The sequence below is a fragment of the Balaenoptera musculus genome, chromosome 10, assembly GCF_009873245.2.
Source record: "Balaenoptera musculus isolate JJ_BM4_2016_0621 chromosome 10, mBalMus1.pri.v3, whole genome shotgun sequence".
Taxonomy (NCBI): domain Eukaryota; kingdom Metazoa; phylum Chordata; class Mammalia; order Artiodactyla; family Balaenopteridae; genus Balaenoptera; species Balaenoptera musculus.
The window spans coordinates 76,704,717-76,728,194 of NC_045794.1; the positions used below are offsets into that span (position 1 = coordinate 76,704,717).

General features: G+C 42.6%; 1 protein-coding gene across 1 annotated transcript in view; it reads left to right on the plus strand.

Annotated features, from left to right (window-relative positions):
• LOC118901568 (pleckstrin homology domain-containing family G member 7) overlaps positions 1-23,478 on the plus strand; it is a 76,304-nt gene that overhangs the window by 46,754 nt on the left and 6,072 nt on the right. The window contains exons 9-13 of the mRNA XM_036864799.1: positions 11,194-11,368; positions 12,913-13,028; positions 13,375-13,468; positions 19,402-19,481; positions 21,427-21,580. Of these exons, the coding sequence (XP_036720694.1) occupies positions 11,194-11,368; positions 12,913-13,028; positions 13,375-13,468; positions 19,402-19,481; positions 21,427-21,580 (619 nt within the window). The remainder of the gene's footprint in view (positions 1-11,193; positions 11,369-12,912; positions 13,029-13,374; positions 13,469-19,401; positions 19,482-21,426; positions 21,581-23,478) is intronic.

Here is a 23,478-nt window from a genome sequence, read left to right on the forward strand (position 1 = left end):
GTATTATTTAAAGCTGTGTTTCCTTATTTATTTTCATTTTGGATGATATGTCCATTGGTGAATGTGGGGTGTTAAAGTCACTTACTATGATTGTGTTACTATTGATCTCCCCTTTTATGGCTGTTAACATTTACCTTATGTACTGAGGTGCTCCTATGTTGGGTGCATAAATATTTACAGTTGTTGTCTTCTTTTTGTATTGATCCCTTGATCATTATGTAGTGTCCTTCTTTGCCTCCTGTAATAGTCTTTGTTTTAAAGTCTATTTTGTCTGATATGAGAATTGCTACTCCAGCTTTCTTTTGATTTCCATTTGCATTCAATATCTTTTTCCATCCCCTCACTTTCAGTCTGTATGTGTCCCTGGGTCTGAAGTGGGTTTCTTGTAGACAGCATATGTATGGGTCTTGTTTTTGTATTCATTCAGCCAATCTATGTCTTTTGGTTGGAGCATTTTTCCATTTACATTTAAGGTAGTTATCTATATGTATGTTCCTATTACCATTTTCTTAATTGTTTTGGGTTTGTTATTGTAGGTCTTTTCCTTTTTTTGTGTTTCCTGCCTAGGGAAGTTCCTTTAGCATTTGTTGTAAAGCTGGTTTGGTGGTGCTGAACTCTCTCAGCTTTTGCTTGTCTGTAAAGGTTTTAATTTCTCCATCAAATCTGAATGAGATCCTTGCTGGGTAGAGTAGTCTTGGTTGTAGGTTTTTCCCCTTCATCACTTTAAATATGTCCTGCCCCTCCCTTCTGGCTTGCAGAGTTTCTGCTGAATGGTCAGCTGTTAACCTTATGGGGATTCCCTTGTATGTTATTTGTTGTTTTTCCCTTGCTGCTTTTAATATTTTTTCATTGTATTTAATTTTTGATAGTTTGATTAATATGTGTCTTGGCGTGTTTCTCCTTAAGATTTATCCTATATGAGACTCTCTGTGCTTCCTGGACTTGATTAACTATTTCCTTTCCCATATTAGGGAAGTTTTCAACTATAATCTCTTCAAATATCTTCTCAGTCCCTTTCTTTTCCTCTTCTTCTTCTGGGACCCCTATACCTCAAATGTTGGTGCATTTAATGTTGTCCCAGAGGTCTCTGAGACTGTCCTCAATTCTTTTCACTTTTTTTTCTTTATTCTGCTCTGCAGTAGTTATTTCCACTATTTTATCTTCCAGGTCACTTATCCGTTCTTCTGCCTTAGTTATTCTGCTATTGATCCCTTCTAGAGAATTTTTAATTTCATTTATTGTGTTGTTCATCACTGTTTGTTTGCTCTTTAGTTCTTCTAGGTCCTTGTTAAAGGTTTCTTGTATTTTCTCCATTCAATTTCCAAGATTTGGGATCATCTTTACTCTCATTACTCTGAATTCTTTTTCACATAGACTGCCCATTTCCTCTTCATTTGTTTGGTCTTGTGCATTTATACCTTGCTCCTTCATCTGCTGTGTGTTTCTCTGTCTTCTCTTTTTGCTTAACTTACTGTGTTTGGGGTCTCCTTTTCACAGGCTGCAGGTTCGTAGTTCCCGTTGTTTTTAGTGTCTGCCCCCAGCGGCTAAGGTTGGTTCAGTGGGTTGTGTAGGCTTCCTGGTGGAGGGAACTAGTGCCTGTGTTCTGGTGGATGAGGCTGGATCTTGTCTTTCTGGTGGGCAGATCCACGTCTGGTGGTGTGTTTTGGTGTGTCTGTGGCCTTATTATGATTTTCGGCAGCCTCTCTGATAATGGGTGGGGTTGTGTTCCTGTCTTGCTAGTTGTTTGGCATAGGGTGTCCAGCACTGTAGCTTGCTGGTCGTTGAGTGGAGCTGGGTCTTGGCTTTGAGATGGAGATCTCTGGGAGATTTTTGCCGTTTGATATCATGTGGAGCTGTGAGGTCTCTTGTGGACCAGTGTCCTGAACTTGGCTCTCCCACCTCAGAGGCACAGCCCTGAAACCTGGCTGGAGCACCAAGAGCCTGTCTTCCACAAGGCTCGGAATAAAAGGTAGAAAAAAAAAAGAAAAAAAGAAAGAGGAAGATAAAATAAAATAAAATAAAGTTATTAAAATAAAAAACACATATAATTTTGAAAAAAAAATTTTTTTGAGTAATAAAAGAAAAGAAAGGAAGAAGAGAGCAACCAAACCAAAAAACAAATCCACCAATGATAACAAGCACTAAAAAGTATACTAAAAAAAAAAAAGCAAAAAACAACAACAATAATACAGACAGACAGAATCCTAGGAAAAATGGTAAAAACAAAGCTATACAGACAAAAATCACACACAGAAGCATACACATACACACACACAAAAAGGGGAAAAAATATATATATCGTTGCTACGGAAGTCCACCTCCTCAATTTGTTGTCTATTCCAGGTATTCCACAGATGCAGGGTACATCAAGTTGATTGTGGAGATTTAATCCGCTGCCCCTGAGGCTGCTGGGAGAGATTTCCCTTTCTCTTCTTTGTTTGCATAGCTCCTGGGGTTCAGCTTTGGATTTGGCCCCGCCTCTGCGTGTAGGTCGCCTGAGGGTGTCTGTTCTTTGCTCAGACAGGACGGGGTTAAAGGAGCAGCTGATTCGGGGGCTCTAGCTCACTCAGGCCAGGGGGAGGGAGGGGTACGGATGCGGGGTGAGCCTGCGGCGGCAGAGGCCAGCATGACATTGCACCAGTGTGAGGCACGCCGTGTGTTCTTCCGGGGGAGTTGTCCCTGGATCATGGGACCCTGTCAGTGGCGGGCTGCACAGGCTCCCGGGAGGGGAGGTGTGGATGGTGACCTGTGTTTGCACAGAGGCTTCTTGGTGGCTGCAGTAGCAGCCTTAGCGTCTCATGCCCGTCTCTGTGGTCCATGCTGATAGCCGCGGCTCGCACCCGTCTCTGGATCTCCTTTAAGCCGCGCTCTTAATCCCTTCTCCTCACGCACCAGGAAACAAAGAGGCAAGAAAAAGTCTCTTGCCTCTTCGGCAGCTCCAGACTTTTTCCTAGACTCCCTCCCAGGTAGCTGGGGCACACTAGCCCCCTTCAGGCTGTGTTCTCACCGCCAACCCCAGTCCTGTCCCTGGGATCTGACCTCCAAAGCCCGAGTCTCAGCTCCCAGCCCCTGCCCACCCCGGCGGGTGAGCAGACAAGCCTCTTGGGCTGGTGAGTGCTGCTCGGCACTGTTCCTCTGTGCGGGAATCTCTCCGCTTTGCCCTCCTCACCCCTGTGACTGCACTCTCATCCGCGGCTCCGAAGCTTCCCCCCTCCGCCACCCACAGTCTCTGCCCATGAAGGGGCTTACTAGTGTGTGGAAACCTTTCCTCCTTTACAGCTCCCTCCCACTGGTGCAGGTTCTGTCCCTATTCTTTTGTCTCTGTTTTTTCTTTTTTCTTTTGCCCTACCCAGGTACGTGGGGAGTTTCTTGCCTTTTGGGAGGTCTGAGGTCTTCTGCCAGCATTCAGTAGGTGTTCTGTAGGAGTTATTCCACATGTACATGTATTTCTGATGTATTTGTGGGGATGAAGGTGAACTCCACGTCTTACTCTTCTGCCATCTTGAAGCTCCTCTCCCTCTCATTTCTAATTTTATTGATTTGAGTCCTCTCCCTCTTTTTTTTGATGAGTCTGTCTAATGGTTTATCAATTTTGTTTATCTTCTCAAAGAACCAGCTTTTAGTTTTATTGATCTTTGCTACGGTCTTCTTTGTTTCTATTTCATTTATATGTGCTTTGATCTTTATGATTTCTTTCCTTCTACTAACTTTGGGTTTTGTTTGTTCTTCTTTCTCTAGTTCCTTTAGGTGTAAGGTTAGGTTGTTTATTTGAGATTTTTCTTGTTTCTTGAGGTAGGCTTGTATTGCTATGAACTTCCCTCTTAGAACTGCTTTTGCTGCATCCCATAGGTTTTGGGTCATCATGTTTTCGTTGTCATTTGTCTCTAGGTATTTTTTGATTTCCTCTTTGATGTTTTCAGTGATCTCTTGGTTATTTAGTAATGTATTGTTTAGCCTCCATGTGTTTGTGTTTTTTACAGTTTTTTTTCCTGTAATTGATTTCTAATCTCATAGCATTGTGGTCAGAAAAGATGCTTGATATGATTTCAATTTTCTTAAATTTCCTGCAGCTTGATTTGTGACCCAAGATGTGATCTATCCTGGAGAATGTTCCGTGTGCACTTGAGAATAAAGTGTAATCTGCTGTTTTTGGATGCAATGTCCTATAAATATCATTTAATCTGTCTGCTGTATAGTGTCATTTAAAGCTTGTGTTTCCTTATTAATTTTCTGTTTGGATGATCTGTCCATTGGTGTAAGTGTGGTGTTAAAGTCTCCCACTTTTATTGTGTTACTGTCGATTTCCTCTTTTATAGCTGTTAGCAGTTGCCTTATGTATTGCGGTGCTCCTATGTTGGGTGCATATATATTTATAATTGTTATATCTTCTTTTTGGATTGATTCCTTGATCATTATGTAGTGTCCTTCCTTGTCTCTTGTAACATTCTTTATTTCAAAGTCTGTTTTATCTGATATGAGTGTTGCTACTCCAGCTTTCTTTTGATTTCCATTTGCATGGAATATCTTTTTCCATCCCCCCACTTTCAGTCTGTATGTGTCTCTAGGTCTGAAGTGGGTGTCCTGTAGACAGCATATATATGGGTCTTGTTTTTGTATCCATTCAGCGAGCCTGTGTCTTTTGGTTGGAGCATTTAATCCATTCACATTTAAGGTAATTATCGATATGTATGTTCCTATTACCATTTTCTTAATCGTTTTGATTTGTTTTTGTAGGTCCTTTTGTTCTCTTGTGTTTCCCACTTAGAGAAGTTCCTTTAGCATTTGTTGTAGAGCTGGTTTGGTGGAGCTGAACTCTCTTAGCTTTTGCTTGTCTGTAAAGCTTTTGATTTCTCCATCGAATGTGAATGAGATCCTTGCTGAGTAGAGTAATCTTGGTTGTAGGTTCTTCCATTTCATCACTTTAAATATGTCCTGCCACTCCCTTCTGGCTTCTAGAGTTTCTGCTGAGAAATCAGCTGTTAACCTTATGGGAGTTCCCTTGTATGTTATTTGTCATTTTTCCCTTGCTGCTTTCAATAATTTTTCTTTGTCTTTAATTTTTGCCAATTTGATTACTGTGTGTCTCGGCATGTTTCTCCTTCGGTTTATCCTGTATGGGACTCTCTGCACTTCCTGGACTTGGGTAGCTATTTCCTTTCCGATATTTGGGAAGTTTTCAACTATAATCTTTTCAGATATTTTCTCAGGTCCTTTCTCTCTCTCTTCTCCTTCTGGGACCCCTATAATTCAAATGTTGTTGTGTTTAATGTTGTCCCAGAGGTCTCTTAGGCTGTCTTCATTTCTTTTCTTTCTTTTTTCTTTATTTTGTTCTGCAGCAGTGAATTCCACCATTCTGTCTTCCAGGTCACTTATCCATTCTTCTGCCTCAGTTATTCTGCTATTGATTCCTTCTGGTTTATTTTCATTTCAGTTATTGTATTGTTCATCTCTGTTTGTTTGTTCTTTAATTCTTCTAGGTCTTTGTTAAACATTTGTTGCATCTTCTCGATCTTTGCCTCCATTCTTTTTCCGAGGTCCTGGATCATCTTCACTATCATTATTCTGAATTGTTTTTCTGGAAGGTTGCCTATCTCCACTTCATTTAGTTGTTTTTCTGGGGTTTTATCTTGTTCCTTCTTCTGGTACATAGCCCTCTGCCTTTTCATCTTGTCTGTCTTTCTGTGTATGTGGTTTTTGTTCCACAGGCTGCAGGATTGTAGTTCTTCTGCTGCTGTCTGCCCTCTGGTGGATGAGGCTATCTAAGAGGCTTGTGCAAGTTTCCTGATGGGAGGGACTGGTGGTGGGTAGAGCTTGGTGTTGCTCTGGTGGGTAGAGCTCAGTAAAACTTTAATCCGTTTGACTGCTGATGGGTGGGGCTGGGTTCCCTCCCTGTTGTTTGTTTGGCCTGAGGCAACCCAACACTGGAGCCTACCTGGGCTCTTTGGTGGGGCTAATGGCAGACTCTGGGAGGGCTCATGCCAAGGAGTACTTCCCAGAACTTCTGCTGCCAGTGTTCTCATCCTCACGGTGAGACACAGCCACCCTCCGCCTCTGCAGGAAACCTTCCAACACTAGCAGGTAGGTCTGGTTCAGTCTCCCCTGGCGTCACTGCTCCTTCCCCTGGGTCCTGATGCATACACTACTTTGTGTGTGCCCTCCGAGAGTGGAGTCTCTTTTTCCCCCAGTCCTGTCAAAGTCCTGCAACCAAATCCTGCTAGCCTTCAAAGTCTGATTCTCTAGGAATTCCTCCTCCCGTTGCTGGACACCCAGGTTGGGAAGCCTGACATGGGGCTCAGAACCTTCACTCCAGTGGGTGAATTTCTGTGGTATAAGTGTTCTCCAGTGTGTGTCACCAACCCAGCAGTTATAGGATTTGAGTTTATTGTGATTGTGCCCCTCCTACCGTCTCATTGTGGTTTCTCCTTTCTTTGGATGTGGGGTATCTTTTTTTGGTGAGTTCCAGTGTCTTTCTGTCAGTGATTCTCCTCTCCTTCTTTGTTTTGCTTATATTTCTTTGACTCTATGAATTTAGGAGAAACAGTTGTCTACTGTGGTCTTGAAGGGCTGTTTTTATGTGGAAGCATCCCTGTGTAGTCTGTGTGAGTCTCATATTTTTGGTGCAAGGGATGTTTTTAGTATGGATGCCTGCCATGTCTTTCCTCTATGTATGCTGGTTGTTATCCCCTTGCTAGGGGGTGTGATTGTTTTTGTGGTGACCAGAGCCTGCACTGGAAGTTGAGTGGCCCTCCTCTTTGCTCTGTGCTTGTCACAGCCTTGTTGGGACAGGGTCTGCTCCCCAGTTGTTGGAGTAGAAGCCCCCAGGTCTGTTTCTGAGCTGTGGTATGAGGTAGGCAGTACTGGAGCACTCCCACTGGGAGTCACTGAGTATTCCTCCTCAGGAGCTGTCCACCGGCAGGTGTGCTCTGTGGTGTCCTCTGTCACCCATTGTGCGTGCTCACAAAGTACACCATTGTTGGCACTGCCCTCAGGCCCTCCTCAGCCATGGGGATGCAGGCAGTCAGCCTGGGTGTCCCTCAGGTGCGGTGCTCACAAAGCCACCAGCGCCGATCCATTGGCACAGATTCCCTGAAGACAGGCACCGGGACCTTCCTTAGTTGCCCGTAGTCGTGCACCTGGACCCGCTGTGGGAGCTACGGAATCGGCACAGACCCTGGCCCCACCTCCACGTTCATGCATCCACAAAGTTCGCAGCTGCTAACTCTAGCCCCGCGCCAGCCCCAGGAGTACCAGCATCTGCTCGGATGTCCCACAGTTGTTTAGCTTACAAAGGCGCCAGCAGCGTAAATCCACCAAAGTCACAAAGTCTCCCAGCGGGGCTCAGATTTCAGCCCCAGCTCTGTGTGTGGGCACCTGCAGGCACTGGCGTGCCCCCAGAACTCGTAGAGGCGGAGCCCTGCCCACTTTGAGCACTGTGAGGGTGAGGCTGCTCTGGCGGGGCCCCACTCCTCCCTTCAAGGGCTTGTTAACAGTGGGGCTTCTTTGGCGGACCCAGGCTTCATCCTGCACACAGCCCCAGTTGCAGCCCAGGCCACACTCCAGCCCCTCCAGCTTCTCCGCAGAGCCACCGCCAGTCCTCTCCCCGGGTCTGTCCACTGAAGCCCAAGTTTCAGCACCCAGCCCCCACTCATACCAGGAGTTACATGTCTTGGGCTGGGGAGTGCAGCAAGGTGGCCAGGACCAGGTGTGCTGGTCTCTCTCTCTTCTGCCAGCTGTAAGCTGGTTGCTGCACTCTCCTCTGAGCCTCTGAAGCTCCCTTTCTGTCCCAGCTGATCTCCCAGCCGGTGAAGGGAGTTCCCAGGGTGAGGGAACCTTTCCTCTTTCACAGCTCCCTCCCAGGGGTGCAGGTCCCATCCCGATTTCTTTTTTTTCTTTTGTCCTACCTGTTTACACAGTGATCTTTCTTGCAGCATTGGCTGTATGTCTTCTGCCAGCGTTCAGTAGGTGTTCTGTGAGAGTTGTTCCACATGTAGATGTATTTTTGATGTAATTTGTGGGCGTCATTGAGCTCCGTGTCCTTCTATTCCGCCATCTTGATCTCCCACCTATAAATTTATTTATTATAAAACTGAAGCAGATTTCATTGACCTAGACCCATCCATGAAAAGGACTTCTATGTCCAATCTCTCATGACAGAGAATTGTTTTTCTTTCCCTAATGTTTCTGAAAAGTAAAGCCAATAGAGAGATGAAAAAAAAAACTTAGTTTTACTTTTAGAATCATCAAATATTTTTTTTTTTTTGCTCTTCTGAGACCTTCCAAAACGCTAAAAGCTTCCAGTATCTCTGCCTGGATCTCTGTCTGAATTATTTACCACTGGTGTTTCTTTTCTGATTGATATCTGGGGGAGATTAGGTGTTTTTATATTTACCCTGAACACCAGTGGGTACTGGCAGCCAGAGCTGTTCCCTACAACATGGAAGTTTGGAGCAGTGGCCCAGGGCTGTGTGTTTTGAGGGAATCCCTAACTGCTGCTGAGAAATCAGTTACTGGAGCTCCCCAGCCCCCCACAAGGACCAGCAGGTAGTGCTGGAATGCTGTTGCTAATGACTCAGCATGGAAGTCAGCCACTAAGGCCACAGACTACAGCCTCTCCACACCTCCTCTTTCCACTCCTCCCCACTCCCAGCCTTTCCACATCTGCAGTCCCTGCTTCCTTCATCCCTTCCAGCCCCAATGAGAATCACAGCCATTTTGAGCTGGATGAGAACTGGGAGGTCATCTAGTACCTTCCCCCATTTTAAAGAAGAATCTGAGGTGCAGAGACGGGGAGGTGGTCCCTCAGCCTTGAAGCCTGCCCCCTAGAGCTCCATCCTCCACGCACCTTTCTGACCTTTCTGGGCTCACCTTTCTGACCTGCCATCTGTAGGTGGGGAAGTGGGAAAGATCACGCCCGGCAGAATTCCCGTAAGGAAGAGTCCCGGATATTTTTAAAAGAAATGTGATAAAGCTGCTAGTGTAGGAGGGTACCACCCTCCAGGGATGTGGTCAGGCTATGAAAGACCAGGACAAATTGCAAAGCACGAGGCTAGGAGAGAAAAAGGGGGAAGTTGGAGAGGGGAAGAGAGAGAAAGAGCTCTCTCCTTTCAAAGAAGAGAATGGCGCCAGCAAAATGGGGTGGTGGGTGGTGACTGTGGGCTGTGAGCCCTCCCCATAATCTGAAATCTTCAGTAAAATAAACACATGCACTCATAAAATGTTTGGCATGAGTGGGTTTACAGTGGAAACCAACACAGGAAACCTACCAAAGGGCTAAGTGTGGCATCTGGCCCATGCTGTTCAGCGAAGAAACAGAACGTGTACAAACAGGAGTCCAGGGGCCAGAAGAGGCCATTGGAATATCGCTTTATAAGTGTCTAAGGGAGAGTTCTGGACTTGTTGGAGGTTTGAGCCAATTGTACCGACCTCTCTGAAATGCAAGGGCTGACACCTGGGCATAAAGACGTATGAAGATATCTCTGGGGACGCAGAGGGAGCCTTCCGCAGTGCGCAGTCGTCCCTTTGTATCCACAGGGTATCGGTTCCAGAACCCCGACAGATACCAAAATCCGAGGATGCGCAAGTCCCGTATATAAAATGGTATAGTATTTGCGTATAACCAATGCACATCCTCCCGTATACTTTAAATCATCTCTAGATTACTCATAATACCTAATACAAGGTAAGTTCTATGTAAATATTGTAAATACAGTGTAAATGCTATGTAAGTGGTTGCTGCTGTGCCGCAAATTCAGGCTTTTTGGAACTTTCTGGAATTTTTTTTCCCAAATATTTTCAGTTCACAGTTGGTTGAATTTGAGAATGCAGAACCTACAGATAGTAGAACCGACTGTACCTTGACCCACCTGAGGCTGGTCTTGAGGGTCTGGGTCATGAGGGTCAGGACTTAACCTGGGCCTGGAGTGAGCATGAAAGAGGGAAGAGGCGAGAGCCTGCAGCAAGAAAAATATTTAGTGTGAGGACAGGATCCATTTAGAGCTGAACTCAGGACCAGTATGGTGTGAGCAGGTGGGAGGAGAGAAGTGTAAGGGAAGTGAACACACCCTTAATAATACTTCTTGATGTACCTGTGTGTGCAGTAGCCACAGACCTGGCTCCAGGCATCATGTGTCACCTGCACAAAGGCTGGGACCCCTCAGGCTCAAACGGTGTCACATTCAAAGAAACAGTCCAGCAGATGAAACAAATGTAGGAGCTATTCTTATGTTGCTTGCATTTCTCAAAATACCATTTATGGAAATCCAATGTATATCCCATAGCAATACTTACTGAAGTTTCCTTTCATGTATTCCCCATTGTGTGTACTCCTGGCAACTGCCTCTTTGAACAAACTCTCCCTATTGACAATTGTCTACGTCTTTTTCCCTCTCCTCTCTTTTCTATATCAATGTAGATCAATTTAGCGTCTTCAACTTCTGTTTTCATTTTCTCTTCATTATCCTGATTCCCTCCAACAAAGGAGAGTCAAGGAACTGACCCAACAAGCAAAAATCCTTCCTTTTCCTGTCTACGTGTGTAGTGTTGACTCTCAGTTCTCCTAACTGCATTGCAGCAAGAGTGGGAGCAGAGTTGGCAAAACCAGAAGTCTCCCCCAAGGGCCAGGGAAAAGGAGAAGGCAAGGGGCAAAACTAAACTCTTCAGTGTCAAGGGTAAACAAGGCTGAAATATGTGTATTAATACATCTTACACGGCCACTGATGGAGTACGCAATTTCTAGGGGATTTAACAAAATTCAAACTTTTCCTGTGCATTCAAATCTTGACATCAGTTTTCCCATTTAGGAGGATTGAGGGGGTGGTGTTATAGGTGATGCTGATGACCTCTTCCTTCATCACCATTGCTGGGAAGGCAAGACATCTGAAGAAAGATTCTTTTATTTCTTTAATTGGAAAGCAGCAATGTTTCAGTCAGTAATATTCAATACTTCTTAAGCACATTGAAAAAACCCATTTCAGACCCTGAATTTAGTACTGGTAGATAGATGCTTGCTAAGACAATTTAATATGGAATTTTCAAAAGCAAAGTCTAGTCCATGGCTTATAAATTTTCCTAGCAAGCTCACAGGTGTGTCATGTCATTACTGATTGAACTCTCTAAGGGTTTCTTGTGTCAGGACTTCTCAGGGCCTTGATAGGAGACGCGATGTTCTGATCCACCTGCTTTTGCCTCCCCCAGTGGTGTGAGCAAAATGAACAGTGCAGACGCCTTCACCTGCCTGAGCTGCTAGTGGCCCCACTACACAGGCTGACTCGATATCCCTTGTTGCTGAAGAACATCTGGAAAAGGAGTACTGACTCTACGGAGAAAATCATGATCTACTCCATCAAGGAAAAGGTGGAAAAGTCAATCTGTAAGTCCCTGAGACGAGTGACCCAGAGCTCCAGTGTCAGCTTTAATCAAAGAGTTGGGGGACCCTCTGGCTCTTGGGAACCATTTGGGCTTCCATCCTAGGAGGTAATTCCATTGCCTTGAGGTCATGGCTTTCCGAAATGTGGATTCGAGTTTGAGTTTGCATTGTAAATCAAACACACTCAAAACAATGGGCTCCAGTCACATCCTGGCGAACCCTATGAGAACTCTTAACTCCAAGTTCACGCAGGACATGGCCCCGTCTCCAAGGCTTTCAGATGTGAGTTCAGGCAGGAAAAGTTCTATTTCCCAGATGATGAAGGCACTTTGTTTTTAACATCCATACTGAACCCACACACAAAGCAAATGGGAGTAAACAGCATGGGAAGCCTTTCCGGAGAATAAATTACCATCGGTCATTTTTTTTAGGTCACTGAAATCCAGGGCCAATCTAAATATAATGCCAACTGCAATCATTAGACCCGAAATTTGGGAATAGGAAAAGAGAAAGCCCTGTGATGACTTAAGTTTATTTGGGTAGCTCTGTATAATCACATTCAAATAAAGAAGTTCGTGATATATGTCCATAAACCAAGATTTCCTGGGGAGCATCAAAAGGGAACAATTCAAAATGATGATTATCAGCTGTACAGAAATGATATATTTTTTTTCTTTTGCATGTTTAAAAATAAAATGACCATTCACTTAGGAGTTTCTTTCCTTTTTAAAAATTTTTTGTTGAAATTCTAAAATAACCCAAGGAACTAGAATTCAGCTTATCAAGTGATTAAGACAAAAAATTCAGTTAAAGACAGACTTTTTTAAACTTTTAAAGTAATTTTGAAGATTATTACTCATTTTGATAAGTTTGTGAGGGGGATAACGTCTCTTCTAGGAATTTCTCAATAAAATGAATTCTCATTGTTGGGGAAAGAGATCCTGTGGCCTTCCTTTAAAGCTTAAAGATGGTGAATTCTCAAGGATTCCCTAACCGTGTGATTCTGTGGGTCTATGACTTGCCCTCCATGTTTTCAAAAATCATTTCAAAACCTCAATAGCAATATGTTATTAAAAAACATTGGAAAATTAATATAGACCTTCAAAGAGAAAATGAGTTCTTACCAAAAGAAATAATCAACCTTACCATAAAGTGAATGTATGTTTTATGATTAAGACAAAAGGATATGTTTGTCCTTGTTAGTCTGATTTTTTTTTCCTTCCTGTAATCACACGCTGTGTGATGTAGGGAATATGAGAAAGCTACTAAGGGAACTGTTAGTATTATTGAAATAAAAACGCACAATACATTTCCAACTTACTGAGTTAAATTAGTTCAGCTTCATTTTTCTCTGCAAGAGGCTGATTTCAAATTAGTGAGTTTTTCTAAGGCATTTAAACAGCAAGAAATATGTTAAATGAACCTAAGATATGGTTTGGCTCCAGGGGCGGTCAATATCTCTAAATGATTCCTGTGGATCTTGGTTAAATTTTATGCTGTAATGTCTCATGCATTTAAAAATATATTGAATGTGTCTTGTCTTTCAGGGGATCTTGAAGGAAAAGTGAAGTGGCTTGACAATTTTCAAAAATGCAGACATCTACAGGAGATTATAGTGTGGCCTCCACTTTGGGATAGAGATAAAAGGTTTTTCATTCCAGAGGTACAAAAAGGATCAATTAGAACCTATGTCCCTTTCTAAACGTTTGGCATTCAAGTGGAAGTATACTAGTCTCACAAAGTCCCCAGCTGCCCACTAGAATTATAAATCTAGCAAGAAGTAAAGCCTCATCCACATGGCATTGTGTGTGGGGAGGCTGACCTCCTCATGCCGTTCCTGAACTGGTCCTTCTAAGCATTTTTCCCATTCTTTCCCATTCCCATGTGCATTTACTGGCATTTCCAAATGTCAGGAACTTTCTAGACAGAGTACATTGCCCCAGCTTCTAGAATATGCTGTCCTCCAATCACTAACAACATCTCTTTGATTTCCTCCCTTGTTTTGCCAGTGCCTGAAACACATTTTTAAAGAACACATGGCAGAAAACATCCTGTCACCAACCAACAGACACCTTCTCTATGAAGGAAAATTAACTCTTGCAGGTAAATAACTGTTTCCTTTACAAACCCAACATCTTTGCTACCTTGTAACTTGTCCAACTGTTGCTTATCGAAGGGTGGCAAGAATTGTATTTCCTTATGGCCAAGACGATGGAAGATGTGAATCAGAGAGCATCCTATGGAGTCACGCAGACTCCAGCTTGATCAAACCACGACGTAACTGGCCACACGCCCTCCGTTTTCTCTCTGTAAAATGGGATAACGATATCTGTCTTATAAGCTCAATGTTAAAGTGAAGTAACACATGTGAAGAGCTTAGCTCAAGGTCTGGAATATAGTAACCACTCAACGCCAGCTGTTACCACCCTCATTTTACTCCCCCAGTGAGCTGGGCAATCATACTCTCAGTGTTGACTGAGAACCTATTATGTAACACATGTTGCATTGTGTAGGTACCATTGGAGGATAGAAAAGTCATTATTCTGGATAATCCTTTCCCTCTAGTTGGGAAGCGCTGCCATAATGAGCAGACCTGCAGTCTAAGTCCAGAAGAGAGTCTGATGCTGGAGTACTCAGGAAAGGCTTCATGTGGTCCATGGGACTGGAGGCGGGCTTTGGGGGGATAGAAGGGTGTAGTTCAGTGAAAGGACAGGAGGGAGGACATCCCAGATGAAAAGCACAGCAAGAGAAAAGGCTTGGAGGCAGAAGCCACTTGAGAGAATAGGCTCATGGCAGCGTGGTTAGGAGGGTGATCCCCGAGGCTGCCTGCCAGATTCCCTTCCCAGCTCAGCCTTTGCTGCCTGTGTGACCTGGGGCCACTTACAGCAATCTCCCCATGCTGCAGTGTCCCCTCTTTGTTGTGAGGATTAAATGAGCTGATGGATGTATAAGCACTTGAAAGAATGGTTGGCAGAGAGTCAGTGCTCAGTAAATATTAGCAGAAAGGGCTGCCCGACTGAAATAAGATTTGCATTCATTCATTGATTCATTTCTTCACAAAATCTTGATTGAGCACCTACGGTGTGTGAAGGCCTGTGGGATGTGAGGTTGCCTGAGATCTTTTGGGGGGTGCCAGGCAGTAATTCCTTATTCAGTACACACCTGTTGAGAACCTGCTCTATTTTAGGGATAGCGCCAGATGTCAGCTTGGGACATAACCCCCGCAGGCAACTGCCAACTCGAAACATAGACATGCCCAGCTTTTTATATCAAAGGGCTTTTTCATGCATTGTTTCCTTCCAGTGAGTTATGCAGAGAAGTTACATTTAATCCCATGTCACAGCTGAGACTCGGGGAGGTTCTGTGTCATGCTCAAGGTCACTTGGCGGCAAGTTAATGGCAGCGTCCAGACCCAAGCCAGGCTGCCTCACCCTAGCAGGCTTCCAGAATCACAGCCACTGCCTTGAAAGCCAGAGGGACCCAGCCAGGAAATTGCAGGCAACAAGAAGCCACTGAGTGCTCAGGGACATGGGAGGCTTAAAAGGGTGTTGAAGAAAGAGTTATGGGAAGCAATACACAAAATGGCTAGAGGAGGAGACCAAAGCAGAGAGACCAGCCTGAAGGCGCCACAGTGAAGCAGGATGGGGTGGGAAGAGCCTGGGCCTGTGTTTCTCAACCATTCTCCACCTGTAGACCACTCCCCTCCCACTTTCATTTGGAAAGATAACAATCTTACCCTTTCTTTTACAATTTCAAAAATAATTATATCATTGTGACAAAGCCAAATCCAACCAAAACCAAAAGTAATGAAGCAAAACACAGTTCTGTGTGCAATCCTATGCCTTTCCCTGCAAAACTGGCCTCCACCTGGAATCATGAGAGATTTTATTTCACCTCTTCCCCCTATCCACCAAATTCCCAACTGTGAGACGCACCAGCCTATCCTAAAATGTTAGAAATGGGCGTGGATCAAAAAGGATAAATGTGAGAGCTATTTCAAAGGCAAAAACAGGAGGACTTTATGATTGATAAAATGGATGAAGAGGAAATGAGTCAAACACCTTCAAGTGTGCTTATCTATCTGCCTGAAAGGTTGGTAGATGACCCTGAGGGTGACGCAGGGAGTGGGTCAGGGAGTCAGTTTTAGGGTTCAGGTGTGGACGTGATGGGAGGCCACATAGAGGCTGGATGAACGTGACCATGAAAAATCTCTTGGTGAAAAGCCGCGTCAGATGTGTACTCGTATCAAGTGGGATGGGGGTGCTTGTCATGGAAGCATGGGTGGGAGACTGGCCTAAGAAGGAGTCATTATGGTTCAACCCAACTTTTCAGGAAAAGTTTCTTGTAGAGTCAAATGTGGTAGAATGGCGATGACCTACATAAGCATTACTAACACCAGGCTCCTGTCTGACAGCACATGCTATTAGTCAGATTTCACCAGAGAGGGGTGTGTCATATAGTAGTGTCAAATCAAGTTTAAAGTCACTGGGACTTTGGCTCGGAGTTGGCATAGAGATATGGTGTCGGTGGGGGTAATAGTGTTAGAAGAAACAAGACATCATTTTGAATGGAAAAAGCATTGGACCAAGAATTAGGGGGTCTAGCCCCAACTGTGGGCTTTGGGGAAATTGTTTAAATTCTCTTAATCTCTTCTGTAAATATTGATGATGATGATGATGGTGATGGTGATAACCATGATGATGATGGTATCCACCACTAATATATTATGTTCCAAAATTTCTTCTAGCCTTAAAAACTGTAGTGTTGAAATTAAGTGCATTTTCTCATTCCCAGAAGGTCCAAGTTTTTATAACTTTTGGAGCATAACCAGCTTCCCACTGGAATTCATGCCAGCATGCTCCCCACAGACTGGTATTTCTAAATAGAAAAAGAGGTAAAGTTCAGGCAAATAGGATGGCCCAGCAGCTGTAGCACCTAGAGAACACACGTTGTTCAAGCTGCTGCAGAACTAGAATAAGTCAGTGACGCTGCTCTGTTCTCTAGCAGTGTGATGAAAACCCCACAGGCCAGACTCTTTGAGAAAAAATAAATACCTAATCGAGTTAGAACCGCACAAGTTTGTTAAGTCTCATATCTGGTTGTGTGGCACATAGCTTCAAACTCCTGGGATGATAAATGTGAATACTCTAACTTTATGCCTACAGTCTTCCTCCTTAGTCATCCTTTTTCGTAATCCCATATTTACTTTAGCACTATCAGTTCTTGAATTTATCTTAAATCGTGTTTGTGTTTATTATGTATCTGCTCCCACTATAATTAAAGCTCTTTGAAGGAGAGATTTTGTCTTAATCATTGATGCATAGGAGGTGCTCAGTATTTGTTGACTGCTTGGTGGAAAACTAGGGCCTCAGTAAACGGTAGCTAAAATAATCATCATTTCCTAGAATGAAGTCTAGGACATAGAAGATGCTCATACCTGTTTGTTAAAATACTTGAAGTTAGAAGGAGAAAACAAAGCTATTTCATTTTGACAATGATCATTCACCTAATTCAGATAGGAGTGGCAGAGGGTGGGGAAAGCAATATTTAACAGGTCTTAAAGGTCTAGCATTGTCCAAATGTCCCATTCCTCACCCTACGTGTTAGTTAGGATATTAAGCCAGCTCTTGGAGACAGACCGGTTTATTTATCTCACACGTAAAATTCTGAGCTATATGACAGCTTTACTCCATGAAGCCACAAGGGATCTGGATTTCTTATGTCCTTTTGCTCTGCCATCCTAGAGACTGCTTTCTTCTGTGGCCCCAAGGTGAGTCACCAATTTGCCTACATTCTAGCTCGTATTCCATTGGTCAGAATTTAGTCACTTGGTCATATTTAGCTACAAGGAAAGCTGGGAGATGTAGTATTTATTCACAGTGAACATCTACCCACTAAAACTTGGAAATTTCATTACTACAAAAGAAGGGAAGAATGGTTTTTAAGGGACAACCAGCAGTCTTTACTGCAGCCCAATTTGCAAAAAGGAGTTTCTAGTAGTGATAGAAAACATTAAAAAAAACTATTCAAGGACAATTCAAGATTGAATAAAATATCTAATTTCTATGCAGATATAGGAAGTATCTTTCCTGTAAACTTAGACTAAAAATGAATCCCAGATATTTTATTTATTAATTTAACCTTAGGCATCTCATTTCCACAGGTAAATGTATATGAGAAAGAACTTCTAGAGAAATATAAATAAATAAAATAGAATAATAAAAAATATTTACTGATTTTTCTTATATTTACTTTAAGTGCCTGTCACATCCCCCTCAAGGACGGCCTATTCCTCTAAAATCATTTAAATTTAACCATTTCTTTTTTTTTTTTTTTGGTATGTGAATATAAATTACTATTTTGGGAACTTTTGGAAAGGGTAACTTTTGTCAGATTAATTTTAAATTAAAAATTAATTTAAATTTTTAATTTTAAAAAATTTTAATTTAAAAAATTAAAATTTTTTCTTTGTTTAATTTTTGAATTTTATTTATTTTTTTATACAGCAGGTTCTTATTAGTTATCTATTTTATACATATTAGTGTATATATGTCAATCCCAGTCTCCCAATTCATCCCACCACTACCACCAGTGCCCCACCACTTTCCCCCCTTAGCGTCCATACGTTTGTTCTCTACATCTGTGTCTCAATTTCTGCCCTGCAAACCGGTTCATCTGTACCATTTTTCTAGGTTCCACATATATGCGTTAATATACGATATTTGTTTTTCTGACTTCACTAACCATTTCTTTTTCTAATTTCTAAGGGATAGAGTTAAATTGAGAGGGGAATATCTCATTCTAATATTTTATTTCTCTTCTACGAGTATCCCCTTCTTAGGGAAAAGTAGAAAAGCCTATTTGCCTTCAGTTATTATCAAAAGTGATATCAGAAATATATTTGTAAATATAAAGCTTCATGAAGATTATTATTATTTTTTTTTTAATATTTATTTTTGGCTGTGTTGGGTCTTCGTTTCTGTGCGAGGGCTTTCTCTAGTTGTGGGAAGTGGGGGCCACTCTTCATCGCGGTGCGCGGGCCTCTCACTATCGCGGGCTCTCTTGTTGCGGAGCACAGGCTCCAGATGCGCAGGCTCAGTAGTTGTGGCTCATGGGCCCAGTTGCTCCGCAGCATGTGGGATCCTCCCAGACCAGGGCTCGAACCCGTGTCCCCTGCATTGGCAGGCAGATTCTCAACCACTGCGCCACCAGGGAAGCCCCATGAAGATTATTTAAAGCCTGTATAGACACATTGTAAAACTTAAGAAACAAATTGTTTTAGTGACTGTCTTAATCAGCTAGGGCTACCATAACAAAATACCACAGACTGGGTGGCTTAAACAACAGACATTTATTTCTCACAGTTCTGGAGGCTGGGAGTTCAAGGTCAAGTTGCCAGCTGATTCAGTTTCTGGTGAAAGCTCTCTTTCCAGCTTTCTCAGTGTCCACACGTGGCAGAGAGAGAGAGAGAGAGCATGCTCTGGGGATGACATTCACCCTGTCAGATCAGGGGTCCTCCCTTAAGCTTTCATTTAATTACTTCCTTATTCCAAATACACAGTGGGGAGGGGGGTAGGGCTTCCACATAGAATTTGGGGGAGATGCAATTCAGTCCACAGCTACGACAAAGTGCCTTTTTTTCTGGTAATGTATACCTTTGCCAATGACCACACAGATGAGTCAAGAGGCCAAAATGCTGGAGTTCTGTTAGTCAATAGATGTGTCCTAGGCTCAGCTGAAACCACGACAAATATCATCCAAGTAACCTTAGATCCACATGAAATGCCTTACAAATACAATGTCTTTAAAGTTGGAAGGGTGGGCTCACATCAAGTCCCTGCCTTAGGGAGAAGTCAATTCAACCATAATGCAGTTTTCTGACCCACGTGATTGGAGCCCCCTGAGCTGCAAGCCTCGTGTGCCCTGATCCCCGGCGTATGTTGTTTTCTAAGGGATTCTTTGATTTAAAAAGAAAAAAAAAAAAAAACCTCTGCGTACTGTTTCCAGCCCCAATTTCTTCTTCTTTCTTTCCTCAGAAAGCACAAGATTCCTAGATGTTTATCTGTTTCTCTTTGATGATTTCCTCTTAGTTACGAAAACTAAGCGCAACAAAAAGGTAAAATGCTGTTGTCTCTAAATAATTCTGCTAAATGAGTTTAGAAATATTTCTGAATAAGTTGAGTTAAAAAGAGAAAAGATTCTTATACATCAAATCAGACTTTACCCTCTAAAAAATGGAGGCATTTAAAAATACTGGCTTTTTCCATCGTAGAGTGCTGGACTGAAAAACAACAGTAACAAAAGCAAGTCCCATTTCTTAAGGATGTCACAGCGTGTGTATATTTTTAGAATGACTTAGTCTGTATACTTCCGAGGTGAGTCCCAGAAGCCACAGGGCTTCATGCCCGGCCTGTCTCAGCAAATGAAATTAAGATACTTTTGTCCATATCCGCCTTTTCCTCATCCAAATTGACTAACGCAACAAAAGCTGCCAGAGCAGGGGGCCTCTCTAAACCGTCTGCTGCCAAGTGCTGAGGTGATATCTACCACCCGTTCTCACGTTCTTCCTGAGAAATGATGCTTTGGGGACTGCAGGTGGGAAGGAGCCCTGGTCTCTCAGTGTCTGCCTATAATTAAGAACTGCAGAAGCCAAACAAATGTACAGTTGGCATCACAGAAAAAAAACGAGTCACCAGGGGCTAGAGCCACAAAATCTCTTCTAAGAATAGGGATTTCTCCCTTAAGTATTAATGGTTACCATTACTGTCGTTACTCCCCGATGAGCCATGGGTCTCATGGTCCACCAAAGGCTTTCTATCTAATGTCCCATTTCACAGTTGTTCCCTGACTGGTGTGTGTGAGTGCTTTCAGGAAGAGGCCTCCTCTGCAGCTCTCAGACACCTGCCCTTAGAGATGGGAAGAGGATGTGCAGTATGTTTTTGGCTGTCAGAGATAACTAATGTTGTTCTAACCCACTCACTTCTTTACTAAACGACTAGCCTTACACAGATGTAAGATTATGAGACTAGATCTCTCAGATCTTTTAATAACCTAAGCTTCTAGATGGCATGTTGGCTAGTTGAGCTAAATAATTTAAGGGTCTTTCAGCAATAAAATAGACACCCATTAATCAATCCGTGCATAGTTGATCAGTGGTTGAGGAGGGAATGGGTGTTGGAGAATATTAAGTCACAGTTTTGAGACTTGGATGGCCTCTTATTTTCAGCTACCCAGGCTAGCATGTCTGAACAGGCAAGCTCTGAAAAATCTCTGTCCCCTTCAAAAACCTGACGTTAAGCACAGCTTACCTTCTCTTTACATAATGGCACAAATCAGAGCCCACAAACTAGTGGCAGCCCATTATTGGCCATATTATAAGATAATATTCTGGTTTCATGCTTCACAACTTGATTCCAAAATAAGTAATGTTATCTGTTTTAAATTCCTCTTTAAATTCTTCCATCTGATAAATCTGAGAGAACCACCCAGAGAAGACCCCAGGTTTCATTTATTTTTTTGGAAAAAGAAATAAGGAATGTTATCTGTTTTAACTTTCTCTTTGCTGTTTAATGCACAAATTACTTCACGTACATCCCAATCTTTGACACCCTTTTTAAAAAAAATTCAGTATTTTATATATTCAAAACAATTTCAGTTATTTACATATCATAGAGCATGGAATTTATTTATTTAGATTTTAGTATAAGATCCCATGGACAGAGTTGGCCAACATGAGGCTTCTCTTTCTTGTTCATTTAACTCAGTACCATAGAGGGATACTACTGGAAATGAAGATCTTCCCATTGATGTGATAATGATTTAAATGTTTCCCAGCTATGAAATTACCCTTTTATTTATTCAGGTAATTAAACTTGGGGATCAGAAACACTATGCTTTAAATCACTGTGTACTTTGGGAAATGCTTTTCAAGATCCAGAAAGAATAGTAAGCTAGATTTCAAGCAGTTGTTTCTAAAAATCAGTTTACTTAAGGATGTACCTTAAGTATGTGCATCAATATTTAGTTCCTACTTACTGCATTATTTTCCTCCTTAATTTTAGAAACTTGGAGGCTCAGACCCTGGTTTAATGTGCCCTTCACTTATTCCTGAGCTACAAACAGTAATCAAAGAAGGTGGTTCATGTATGGTACTCGATCAGCCCATTCCACTAGACAGATTGGTTGTCAGAGGTCTCGATCCACTCCACATGTCAGGTATGTGTCTATTTGCATCATTCAGCTCATCTGTTTGCTATCCCAGAGTTTTATGTTGGCCTTTTTTTGGTAACAGGACATGAATCTAATTTAAATCTTCATGAAAGATAACACTGGGTTCCTGTGTAGCTAAGTATCACTCACTCTACAGGCTAGTTATGGAAAGAGTATTGGACTTGCTTCCAGTGCTTGGATGACCCAGCTCTGCCACTTGCTAGCTGTGTGACCCTGTGTGCAAGGTACTTAAATTTTCTAAGCCACAGATTCATCTTGGTAAAATCAGGATAATATCTACCCCAGTGAGCTGTCATGAGAATTAAATGAAATAATGCAGGTAAAGCACTCAATAAATGATAGCTATTATTAGGATTGTTATTCTGTTAACCATTTTTAGTACTATTGCTATTGTTAAAGCACTGGTAAACCATGACATGCTATGCAACCCTAAGATATTTTATTGCAATTGCTCTATAGAAAAATGCCAGAAATAAATATATAAATATGTATATGTACATACATATACACATATACATCAAAATGTATATTTTTGTTTATTTTTCAAGCATTTCCTGAGTGTCTCCTGTGAACCAGGCGCTCTGTAAGTGCCCTGGAGTTACAAAGATGGAGCTCTCAGAACAACGAAAGATCAATAAATCCTGTCAGGAAAGCCCTAGGCCTCGGAGGGACTTGAAGGACATTCTGGCCTACTTAGTACTGGGTGGGTGGCAGCAGTGTTCAGAAGGAAGCATCCGTCATTCTTTCCTGGGGACAGGCTGCTAGAAGACCAGCAAAGCCAGGCAGGAGGGGAGTGCCTTCCTGTCCCAAGGGAGGAGCAGGAAGAGGGGGAGCACTGTCCATGTCCGGCAGTTCCCACTCCAGCAGCCAAGCCCAGAGCACCAGTCATTAGCACAGGACCTGCTTGTACTCAGCAGAGCCACATTACACAGTGAATACACCAATGAATAATAATAATAGCAAAAATTCACATCATTAAGTTATGTAACTAAGTTGTATATTTAAATGTTCAACTCGTGAATGGATGCAAACTCTCTCCCCAAGAGCAGCAGGGCTCCAATGAGGGGAAACCTGTATCCAGAACTAGAGCCTTCTGCCTCCTTTGTCTGTTCTTTCTGTGTCTGCTAAGATTTGCTGAAAAGCAACTGGTCGGGCCTTAAGGCCTCTTAGATCAGATTTGGCACGGACCAATCACTGTCACAGGCCAAAGCCTGCATAAACCAGAGAGCTTTCCCGAGCAAGCCTAAAAAGGGGCATCTCAGAGGAGCACAACCTTCTTACTACAGTGGCCATAGTTAGAAGATTCTGCCATGATAAATGGATGTGAGTGGAGGAAGGTGTCAGATCCCCCAAGCAAGAGAGGGAAGCAGCGTGGGCTCAGGTCAGCCACAGCCCTGGCAGCCAGCTGGACTTTATGGGAAATCTGACATCACAGGATTCCCTTGGGAGACGCATGTTTTCTCTCCTGTATTCCTTGTTCTTTTTTTTTTTTTTTAATAAAATCAATACCTTTTTAAAAACCATACTTCCACCATCTTTTGTTACTTTTTGACTTGTCACTACCATTTCATTTCTTTTTTTTAAATATTTTTCTCATTGCTCTGGTGGTTATTTTAACTGTTCAGATACAGTGCATGAGGTAGAATAGCTGTAGAGTGAGACAGAGTAAAGTCTGAAAAAAGAAGAGATTGTGCTTTGCAGTGACAGAGACCTAGTTTCAAATCCTGGCTATATTATTCACAAGCTGTGTGACCTTAGAAAAATTCACCTAATCTGTGCCCTCATTTGTAAGTGGGAATTAGTTGACCTTTTTTTTTTTTAATTGAAGTATAGTGGATTTACAGTGTTCCAAGTATACAACAAAATGATTCAGTTATACATGC